This window comes from Mesocricetus auratus, unplaced genomic scaffold (genome assembly GCF_017639785.1).
Source record: "Mesocricetus auratus isolate SY011 unplaced genomic scaffold, BCM_Maur_2.0 Super-Scaffold_100004, whole genome shotgun sequence".
NCBI classification, from domain to species: domain Eukaryota; kingdom Metazoa; phylum Chordata; class Mammalia; order Rodentia; family Cricetidae; genus Mesocricetus; species Mesocricetus auratus.
Window position 1 is genome coordinate 39,293,836 of NW_024429189.1, and position 12,282 is coordinate 39,306,117.

At 38.2% G+C, this 12,282-nt stretch overlaps 1 protein-coding gene across 2 annotated transcripts in view; it reads right to left on the reverse strand.

Moving 5' to 3' along the window:
• Tlk1 (tousled like kinase 1) overlaps positions 1-12,282 on the reverse strand; it is a 106,022-nt gene that overhangs the window by 56,023 nt on the left and 37,717 nt on the right. For both annotated transcript variants that reach the window (XM_013121849.3, XM_005065165.4), the window contains exon 3: positions 1,026-1,097. In XM_013121849.3, coding sequence (XP_012977303.1) covers positions 1,026-1,097 — 72 coding nt within the window. The remainder of the gene's footprint in view (positions 1-1,025; positions 1,098-12,282) is intronic.

The window sequence follows — 12,282 nt, forward strand, 5'->3', positions numbered from 1 at the left end:
GGAAAGCCTGATGAGTGAGAACCCTATGCCACACTCCTGTGGAGTGTAGGGTGCCTGTACAACTGCACAAAACTGCCTACCTACAGGTTCCTAGATACTCTCAATAAACAAACAGCTACAAAGATGCCACCTTTGAGTTTCTCTCTCCATTGAACAAGGAAGCCAAATGCAATAAGAATTCCTGAGTGTTAAGGACCTACTGACAGAAAAAGACTACAAGAATCAAGTACAAATGAGTTACATTGACAGGAAAAACACAAACATATACATGCCGCATACATACACAGGTAAATTGGTTAAAATTAATGGACAGAATTGTATAACCTGAGAGAAAGCTAGACCCACAAAAAGTCATTGTATCAAAACATCAGTACTAAACCTAAACACATTCATGTCCACCATTTTCAAAAGACGCCATCAAGCATGTCATGCACAGAATGGACCATACTGTGGACCTAAATGTCCACTTATAAATACCACGTACTTTCTTGGTGAGGTCAGTTAATGGGTGCTAGCAAAAGGGATTTATTGCATGTTTTTAAAATATGTAAAATGAAACTCATCAGCTTGATTCCACAAGAAATTCTATAAAGAAGAAAGGTATATTTTTATAACTAGGCAAGCATACAAACCCTTATAAAGATCAAACCAAGATGAGAAATACTAAAAATTTAAAAACTATGAAATGCAGCATATTTCAAAATCCATCTTCATCTTACAAAACTATGAACGACTGATCTTCCATTGATAACACTTTTGTATTATTATGTGCAAATGAAGCTATAGAATGAAAAAATTATTCTAATACCAAATACAATCTTCAATCTAAATTGCTGTGCTTCTTGAAGGCCACCCCCACTCCCTATTATCACTACCCCAAGGGGGTGAGGAACTACATGGAAAATTCTAAAAGAAAACATTAACCTTCAGTACCACAGTTGTTAAGGGGAAAGGAGGGATACTCATTTAAAAGATGACTCCAGTTTTTACTTTCCCAGCACCACATTTAAAATAAAATTACTTACCTCTGATTCTTTGTCACTTAAAGATCCTAAGCTTCCAAAACTGTGATTAGAACTTTCATTATTTGTTGAGGCCTGTGAAAGATTTTTTAAAGGTGAAAATTAGGAGTGATGTTAAAAAACACAAGGTATAAAACCAATCTTTATATATATGTGAAAATCAAGTATGATTTCTTTAAGCAAGGAAACCAAGCAAGGTAAATACAACAAATACCATGTTCTCAACACTACAAATATTTGGAATGATTTGTTAAGCTACCAAAATTCTGCTGTTTCAGGATCTTACTTGTACTGGTGATTTTTTTTTTTTAACAGCATCAATTCAAAAGACAAGGAACTGAGACACGGCTGGGATACAAGATCACTAAAGTTACCAGCCAATGGAAAGAAGCATTATCAGTATGCTTAAGTCAAAATGATGGCATTCAAGGTCTCACACCTTTTTCATGGAAACAGACTGCCTTTTTTGTTCAGTTTGGATATAAGAAACTCTTAACTACTTTGACAATCTTAACTGCTTTGCTTAAGTTTCCCAATTTTCTGGACAGTGTATTTTTGAGCAGTGATGGACAGACAGACACAAGCTTTCTTGTCAGTAGGCTGGTATCTGCTTTGCTTCTGTAATCTTAGCATTTTGTGGACTTGTATCAATGTCTTAAATCTATCCTTACAGGAATGTTTTGACCAGATGATGATGACAGGTTACTGCACAAATACAAACCAACTGATATCCTCAGATGCCCTTCTCCTTTGTTTTTGTTTGTTTGTGTCTGTTTGTTTGTTTTCTATGCTGATTTTTTAATTTAAACTAAAAACAAGCTTGTTTTACATGCCAATAATAGTTCCCTCCCCCTCCCCCTCCTCCTCCGCCCCCCCTCCAGCCCTCCAATCCCATCCCCTTTCAGCTCCCCAGGGAGGGTGAGGCCTTGCATGGGGGAATCTTCAAAGTCTGTCATATCATTTGGAGCAGGGACTAGACCCTCCTCTGTGAGTCTAGGCTGAAAGAGTATCCCTCTATTTGGAGTGTGTCTCTCTCCTTTGTAAGAGTAGCTACAAATCTTACTGTTAAGTTACAAACTGGTCTAATTATTTGTAAATAAATTTCTGGTGACAACTGTGATTAAGTTATCAACACAGAATGGCAGCTGAAATTGTTAAGATTCAAGGAGTATTGGGACAGTTAAAATTGAGCAAATCTGTCAAACTAGAAACTCTGATTCTGAAGTAATGCAGGCAGTGGCAAAGTTTTTGACCATCTGTAAAACGCCATGAAGATATACACAAAGCTAAACAGGTAACAGAAATCTACAGACACATACAATACAGCCAAGTGGCAGGAATAGCTACAAATTCTCCCCGAAGCAGCAGGTGGGGCAAATGCAGAAACAGCCACCACAAGGACTGTATGGAGAACAGCAAAAAGAGAAAGGCTGTCTACAAAATGAAAACAGGGTACCACCAAACAGCAGAACCCACTCATTAAGTCAGCAAAACAATTTAAGGACAGAAGCTGTAGCTGGGAGACTCTGCCCATTGAAATAGTCATTAAGCACACACAGTCCATCCACAATTAAAAAAGGTTGAGACAGTCATCTTAAACGAATCCTGGAAAAACCTGTCCATAAAAGGAAATGAAGTACAAAAGTGTAGATTATTGAGTGTGGAATTAAGAGGAACACAGTAGGCACAATAGTAATAAAAAGAAAGAAATATTCAGATAAAAACACCAGAAGAGGGCTGGGGAGAGATGGCTCAGTAGGTAAGTGCTTGTTGTGCAAGCATGAGGACTGAGTTCAATCCAGAAGTAGTAGTAGCATGCCCCTGTAATCTCCACTCTGCTGAGGAAGAGACAGGAGCACCCCTGGGGCTTCTGGCTAGCCAACCTAGTCAAATGGAGGAACTCCAGGTTCAGTGAGAGACCTGGTCTCCGAAAATAGATGGAGGACTAGAGAGACCTGTGGTGATATTTTGTTCTAACAAATAAAGCTTTCCTGAAGATCAGAGTGCAGAGCTAGTCACACTAGTTAGCCATAGACACCAGGCAGTGGTGGCACACATCTTTAATCCCAGTACTCGGGAGGCAGAAGCAGGTAGACTCTGTGAGCGCAAGGCCACTCTGGGCTACACGAGATTATCTAGTCTAAAAGAGAAACAGAGCCAGATAGTGATGGCTCGATCTTTTAATCCCAGCACTAGGGAGCTGGAGACAGAACTATAAGGTAGGAAGAGACAAAAGACATGGCATTCAGTATTAGGATTGCTGGGGACAGGCTCACCCCTTTGGTCTGAGATTTCAGTAGAGGTAAGAGGTCTCTCTTATGGCTGGCTCCTTTACTTCTCTGACCTTTGAGCATATACCCCGATATCTGACTCCAGGGTTTTATTATTAAGATCTATTAGAACTCATGCTACAGAGACGACTTAGCTGTTAAGAGCACTAGGTGCTCATCCAGAAGATCGGATTTAATTCCCAGCACCCATATTGTAGCTCAGAACTATCTGTAACTCCAATTCTGGAGCATCTAACCCATTCTTCTGGTCTCTGCAGCAACAAGGCTGCAGGTGATGACGAGACATACATGCAGGCAAAACACCCAAACACATAATATTAAAAATAAAAATTTTATGAAGTGTATAGTAATGGAAGAAGACACCAGCATTGATCTCTGGCCTCCAAAAACATATACACTAACACATATATGTAAACACACACAAATTTCTAAAGGCACAGCCTAGAAATCTCAGAAAGAAAGGTTTTGAAGTGAACCCAAAACCAAGAGCAAAGAGAACTCTGTGGGGAAAGCTATGCTGAACCAACTTAGTATTCAAGCCATTGGATTTCTCAAAAAGCAAACAAAATGGGTCAAACTTTTGAAGATACCACAAGGAAAATAAAGATGTAATAAGAGCCCAAATTAACAAAAGTACCAGAAACACCCACAAAATAGGGGAAAACTGTAACCCACTATTTCAAAATGAGATACAGCACTACAAAATGTTTTACAGTAAGAAAGAACACTACAATCAGATTTTGAAACACGAAAGGTGGCAGAACTAGGGAAGCTTTAGAAATAGTGTCAGTGAGGAGCAAGCAATAAACACAGCAGAAGATGCTTTAAGGTCACAAGGACATTATGAAATCACAAGGAACGTAATTTTTTAAAAAAGACTTATTTATTAGATTTATTTGGGTGCATGCGTGTGTCCATCTGTCTGTTCACCATGTGTGTTCCAGGGATTGAACTCAGGTTGCTGGGCTTGGCAAATAAGCACCTTTACTCACTGACCCATCTCTTAAAGACTGCTGAAAAGAGAAAATAACAAAAATTACAATTTAAGGAGTACTTCCTGAAAATATCTCTATGAGTTTCAGGACAGCCAGGGCTACACAGAGAAACCCGTCTCAAAAAACAAAACAAATAAGCCAACAAACAAAAATATTAGAATCAGTAAGGGTTAATCCATGTGAGGACTGACAATATAAAAAAAGAAAAAGGAAAACTACCTTGGAAACTTGAAATGAAAATGGAAAAGAGTAATAATAATAATAACAACAACAAAGACATCAAGAAGTGAAAGAGGGAGGGGCTGGAGAGGTAGCAGCTGACTGCTCTCCCAGAGGACCCAGCTCCATTCCCAGCACCCACATGATGAATTACAACCATCTCTAACTCCAGGGGATCTAACACACACGGTATACTTACATATAGGCAAGATGTCCATACACATAAAATAAATAATTTTAAAGAAGCTAAAGAACCTCCAAAACAGACCAAAACAATCACAAGAAGACTAGACTGTGCAAGTTTCTGGTCCAAATAATGAGACAGTGATGTAGAAGGAGGAAAGAAAGGATGACGGTGGTGGTGGTGGTGGTGGTGGAGGGGGGGAGAAGAATGGTGATGATGATGATAATGGTGATGATGATGATGACTGTATGATGAGCCAAACTTTCCTGGAACGGGAAAGCATGAATTTTAAATTAGGAAGAAGGGTTGAAGAGATGGCTCAGTGGCGCACACTGCTCTTGCAGAGGATCTGAGTTTAGTTTCCAGCACATGTTAGGTACCTCATAACCTCCTCTAATTGCAGCCCCAGGGGATCTGGTGCCCTCTTTTGGCCTCTGTAAGTACCTGTATTAATATGCATATATCTATACACGCAGACATAATTAAAGACAAAATAAATCTTTTTTTCCCTAAGTAAAGAAAGAAACCTTAAAATTGAAAGGATGCTCTTGCTGAGCCAAGCAGACCCAAAGCACATGTAATAAAGATTAAATGCTATCGATAAAGACAAGATCCTAAAATGCTTCTGAGGAGAAACAATTCATTCACAAGTATCAGGAATCAGAATGGCACCAGAGAGACTAGCAGTAACACAGAAAACTAAAGGGCAATGGAACACTGCTTCAAAAATTTGGGAAAATGATTTCAAATCTAGAATTTCCAATTATATTCCTAGATAATAAACAAAAAAATTACAAATAAGAAAATATGCACGATCGCAAAAAAAAAATCACCATGTTCCTTTCCAAAGGAAGTGACTGTAAAATGTGCCCTACCAAAACAAAGAAACAACCCAAGAGACAGAAGATATGGGATACAAGGAAAATACAAATCAGCTGGAAATGAATACTCAGGACTAGAAGAGCAATTCTAGGATAATACACATACCAGAGGAACAGAGCAAACAGCCTCGGTTAGAAAACATGAATACAGTACTTCAGGGGAGAGGTTAAAAGAACAAGGAAAAGCAGGGGAAGAATAATTAGTATTTTAAAATGATGTCTGCACCTCTCTACTGAGAAGTACATGAATGATTACACTAATCCAACAAATAACTGTTAAGTGTAGAGAAAATAAAAAGTTTTACTAAGGAAGCCGGGCGGTGATGGTGCATGCCTTTAATCCCAGCACTCGGGAGGGAGAGGCAGGCGGATCTCTGGGAGTTCGAGGCTAGGCTGGACCGACAGCCTCCAAAATAATACAGAGAAACCCTGTCTCATAAAACAAAAACAAAAACAAAAAAAAGTTTTACTAAGGAAGTATAATAATGGAATCATTAAGTTCAGCTATGAATAAATTTACAGTAAAAATGTAAGCATTGAAATACTAACTATAAAGTACTAAATACTATCAAAATTAAATGAGGCAGGGCCATATACTTCTGTAAAGGCAGCCGATCGGATGATTTAACAGTTAGCTCCTTGCATTCTATAATATGGAGTCATTATGTTTTTTTAATTTCTTTCTACTTTTGTGTTGGCATCACACTGTCTTAATTTACCATATTTCTTGGCATCTAATAGTACAACTCTCCCAGCTCTGTACTGTCCTTAAATACTATCTTGATAAGTCACTTTGCCACACCTGCCCATGAATTCAAAAGTATGTTCTCATACCTTGGTATTTTGACCTTACATATGGATACAAATTTTGGAAGTTTATTAAATTTTTACCTTCCCCCAAATACTGCAACTTTTAACTGATATTGCAGCAGTATAATGCTGAATCTTTCCACTCATAAGTATTGCCACTCTCATTCATTCAGACATTTTTTGGTTTCTCTGCACTTTTATACAATCCTCGGTGAAACTGTCAATTATTTCTTGTCAGATTTATTTTGAAGTATCTTATAATTTTTATGCTCTTGTACAGAATACCTTTTCAAAAACTTACTTCCCATTCATTGGTATGCAGAAATATTAATAATTTTGGAATGACTTATATAAGTGACTTGACCAAGTGTATTCTCATGTCAGTTCTTTGTGATATCTTCTGTAACAATCCTAAGAATAATCTTTATTCCAATATGAGAGGTGGTAACATGACTCTGTTGCGTTATGTTAACTAAGTAAGCTGTGTAAGCAAATACAATGAATCATTCTCTACAGACTGGGAGGACTACTATTGAGCTCTGCTATTTATTTCAATGGCTCCATCATCACTATGTGGATTACGATGGTATAATTATAATTACTTTCTTGCTTTGGCCTCTCAGGTGTTTGGATTACAGATATTAAGACACAGCATCTGGTTCTAAGTATTCCTATTTAAGGTCAATTATTTGAATGTTAACAGTCTTAGCACAGATTCCTTGGATAGTAAAACTAGCAACTTCTTCATAAATACCACTTATTCTTAACTTTACCTTCTATGTCAGAACTAATATGCATTTTCGCCATATGTTCACAGTGCCCTGTGTCATAAAGTAAGATTTACTTAATGCTTTTGTTCTTTGGTTTTAAAAATTAGACTAGCCAGGGGATGGCTCACGCCTTTAATCCTAGTACTCAAGAGGTGGATCTCTGTGAGTTAGAGGCCAGCCTGGTCTACAGATGGAGTTCCAGGACAGCCTCCAAAGTTACAGAGAAACCCTGTCTCATAAAAACACAAACAAACAAAAAAGATTTTTAAAAAGCAGAAAACTGTCCCAGCACTCGGGAGGCAGAGGCAGGTGGATTTCTGTGAGTTCGAGGCCAGCCTGGTCTACAGAGTGAGTTCCAGGACAGCCTCCAAAACCACAGAGAAACTCTATCTCGAAAAACAAAAACAAAAACAAAAACAAAAAAAAAAAGCAGAAAACTGTTAAGTCCCTATGTATCCAGTAAGCATAAGTAAGGCCATAAAAATATTAAGGATCATCATTTAGCCAGATCAAACTATAATTGACCACCTATTTTAACAAAGTTAAAATAGATGGCATTTCATCTATGGCTCCTTGAGGGCCACAATGACAGAGCTAAGAAAAGCATTTGTAGAATTCATAAGACCTACAGATATTCACTACTTGGCCTATACAGAAAGTTATCAAAATGCTTCTACAAAGACCATATGAAAATTGGGGGGAGGGGTTTGAATGCAATGCTGTACTTCACCATTAGATGCCCCCATCTAACCATGCTAATCTAACATAAACAGTCCCTGCTTCCCTAAAAAGCAGTATCTCAATTTTTTGTCTTACACAATTAACATTTCCTGTCTTAGGTACTCAACTTCCATTCTGATACTGGATCAGTCAAGCATCAAAGGTTCTGTTTTGTTCTGTCTTACATTTTTGGTGGGACTACAAATTAACCTGTCTATCTCCTACAGACACTCTGAAGAAGATCCTTCTCATACAAACTCCTGATCCATGCCCATAGGTAAAAATGAGAGAGAACACACAAAAGCAACATGAAACTAATCCACTCTTTCCCATAGAGCAGCGGTTCTTAACCCTCCTAATGTTGCCACCCTTTAATACAGTTCCTGGTGTTGTGGTGACCCCCAACCATAAAATTATTTTCATTGCTACTTCATAACTGTAATTTTGCTACTGTTATGAACTGTAAATATTTTTGGAGATAGAGGTTGCTAAAGGGGCAGCCCAGAGGTTGAGAACAGCTGTTCTAGAGCTTGGGATCTCAGTGACATAAGCACAGGGTGGAGGTAAAAGGTTACTTCATGGGCTGGAATCCCTTACGAACACCACAATCAGAAGGAAAACAGTTCCTGTGGTCAAGATGGCCAGGGCTGCCTGCCTTCTGCCCAGTCTCATCTCCTCAGTCTCTGAACCTGCCTGAGTCTCTTCCCTTCCTTGAGACAGATAAATCTGGTTTCTTTTTCTGTAATAAAAGTCAATAATTGGTATAAAATGGAAAGCACTTCAAAAACGGTTCAGCAAAATATCTGGAGTGGACAAAAGAAAAAACTGAAATCACCAACTCAGACAAGATGACTTGTCCATCTTAGCATTTAACAAGGTATTCTGACAAGCACTAGCTCTAAACAAGACTAGGCTTTGGATCCTTTCTACAATTTAAATCAGTGTTGTCATTATTCTGTTCTTAACTCTGCTACCTGCCAAATACCCATCCATTATTATTATGCTTTTAGTTCTGTTGGTTTAGACTTCGGTCTGTACCTATGAATGAAAAAAAAAAAAAACCTGCTGCATGCTCCCATTTCCTGAGACATCATCAGTTCATTGGCATATTTTCGAAATATCCATTAATTGCTGGACAATAGTGGTGCATGCCTTTAAAATCAGCAGAGGAAGCAGAGGCAGGTGGATCTCTGTGAGTTCTAGGCCAGCCTGCTCTACAAAGCAAGTTCCAAGATAGCTTGGGCTGTACAGAAAAAGCCTGTCTCAAAAAACAAAACAAGACAACAACAACAACAACAAAAAAAATCCATCAGTTAAGCTAATGGATTTAGTTAAAACATCTGATATTTTAACAGAATGTTTTAAAATTTAAGTTTAATTTACAAAATATTGTAACAACCCTATTACCTTACCTCCCATGAACTAGATTAGATGATAGATGTGTAAAACCAAATATGTCTATATAGAAGCTAATAGCTACACCTATTGTGTTCTGGCTACTATTAGAATGACTATAATATATGAGGCAGGTATATAATTCTGTCTGCAAATCAAGAACATTAAATGAAACCTGACACATAATGAGTCCTTTAAAATATATGATGAGATGCCGGGCAGGCAGCTTAAATGTAGAGAATTTATCTACCAGGCACAAGACCCTGGCTTCCCTACACACAAACACATATGAAACAGATGGCTTTGGTTTTTATTCTCATCTGATGTTACCACTTAAGAGGTAAGGAATATTATTAGTAAACCGAACAGTGGCTCTATTTTCATTTCCAGAAACCTTGCTAGCTCTGGCTACAGGTAATAGAATAACGCAAGAGCAGGTTTTAAAGGCTTCCCTGATACTTTTTAGAATAAATCAAGTCTCAAAACAAATCTTTGGCTGTGCATACAGCTCAGTGGCAGAGTGTTTGTCTAGCATGTACAAGGCCCTAGCTTAAAAGTCCGGTAAAAGTGAAGGAAAATAGAAACTTAAAACAAAACTACCCTAAATAAATTTAGTCACCACTGTTCCCAAAACCCATTAGAATAAGGCATGCTGTTTTGATTTCTATTTTTAAGCTTTTTAAAAATTTGTTTTTATTTTTTAATGTAGGTGTGTTTTTCCTGCATGTATGTCTGTGCATCACTTGCATGCTGGCCCATGGCAGACAGAAGAGGATATCAGAGCCCCTAGGACTGGAGTTATAGACTAGTATGAGCTACCTACCACACGGCTGCTGGAAATCAAACCCAAGTCCTCTGGAGAGTAGCCAGTGCTCTTAACCACTGAGCCATATCCGGCCCTGCTCTGAACTCAAAAGTTATTTCATTCCCCAAATTAAGATATGCAAGTTTTTTTGTCCTCAACATATTAGCAGGCTACAAGAAAATAAAACATTTAAATGTGATGTAATAAAGTAGGCTCAGGTACATCTAGTGTCAATGGAAGGAAATAGGAGGTCCACCTAATTGGCATTTGGGTATTCAGGCAGTCAGAGGAACAGCCTCAAGATCTGCACATATCAAACAGTGGTGAGTCTGATGACACTGATGACAAAAGGGGTCAAGGACATATGAAACAAGGTCAAGTGCACAGTCCCCCCCCCAAAAAAAAGGTAGGAAAAACTGCCTGTTGGAAGAAATCAGTTTGCTAGGCTAGAGAAAAGTATAAATGTGAAGAAAAAAATGGAGGGGAGAAGCATAAGATTGGGCCATAAGATAAGGCAGGAATCAAAAAGAGATTATTAACGCTAAGTAAACTAGAAAATTATGCTAAACCATTTAAAAAATTCCAAGAAAGACAGTACATAATCAGACATGCCTTTCAAAAACATCCACCATACTAGGAAAATAACATTTTAAGTGCAAACAAATCCCAAACTCTCTATCCCTTTAGGGGATAATTGAACAGTAAAATAAAACAGCAGCCGTGATGATATGGAGAGAGCACTCTTTTTCTCAAGAGGGTGGCTATGGGGTAGAGGTAACAGTTGCAATGATTAATCAAAGAAAAGAGGGGCAGTACAGCACTAGACTTTAAAGTGACTCTGCTCACAACTGACATGGAAACAGGATCCAGCCTGTTCTTTTGGCCAATCCTATGGCGAAGGATGTTAATCTCAGGGTCTCTTGGAACCAGAGCTGACAACTGGCGTGAGCTGCTCTTCTGCCTACAATATTGTGTACATAAGAAACACTGAGTAACTCCATAAGCTTATTGCAATAAGTAAGTTCAACTGGGTTGCAGGACACAAGAGCCACATACAACTCAATACCTTTATAATACTGTGAAAAAGGAAAAATTCAAAGAGCTATACACCAAAAGCCACAAAACACCACTGAAAGGAAACTAAACACCTAAGCAAATGTGATGACTAGACAACTTACTAAGATTACAATACTTAAACTGACCTAACATTCACCTACAACGCTGACCTAAACTGCAGTTGTCTTTTTTTTTTCAGAAGGTGACCAACTGATTCTAAAAGTCAGACTCAAATGCAAGAGACCCAGGACAGCCAAAATAATCTTAAAGAAGAACCACTTCATTTTTAAAATGTACCACAAAACTATACTGCAAGTGTGGCTATGACGTTGAGGACAGAGTTCAGATCAGCAAAGAACTAAGAGTAGATAAGTAAACCAACATATTTATGTCCAATGAATCAACAACTAGATAAGAGAGAGAGAAACAGAGAGAGAGAGAGAGACTCAGAGAGAAGAGAGAGAGAGAGAGAGAGAGAGAGAGAGACGAAGAGAGAGAGAGACGAAGAGAGAGAGAGACGAAGAGAGAGAGAGAAGAGAGAGAGAGAGACTCAGAGAGAGTTCGAAATGATCCAAGACCTGAATGTATGGGCTAAAATTATAATCATTTTTTTGGGTTCACTTTATGGTTGCTGTAACAAAATAACCAGGGAAAACACCTTAAACATTTCATCACATAGCCCCATGCATTTGATGATAGCATCACAGAAGGAACATGAAGAAGAGACAGAGGAAAGCAGAGATGGAAAAGAGCAGAGGAACTAGTAACTCTTTCAAAGGCTTACCCTTTAGTAAGTACCTTCTTCTTCCCACTAAGTAAGCTCACCTCCTAAGGCTTCCTCAATACCCTCAAATAGCACCACCAGCTAGGGATCAAGTGTTTAACACATAAGCTTGTAAGGGACATAATATATTCACACCTCAACAATGTCTTAGGAAAAAAAATAGGTATACATTACGTGACATTGAACTACGCAAGTTTCTTAATTACGATACCCAAAGAATGGGAAGAAAATCTGCAAATCATTTCTCATACAAGAGTCTATTACACATCACACATAAAAACCCCTTGTAACTCCAGATTTAAGAGCAACCAGACTTTAAAAAAGGCAAAGGATTTGACTAGATATTCCAT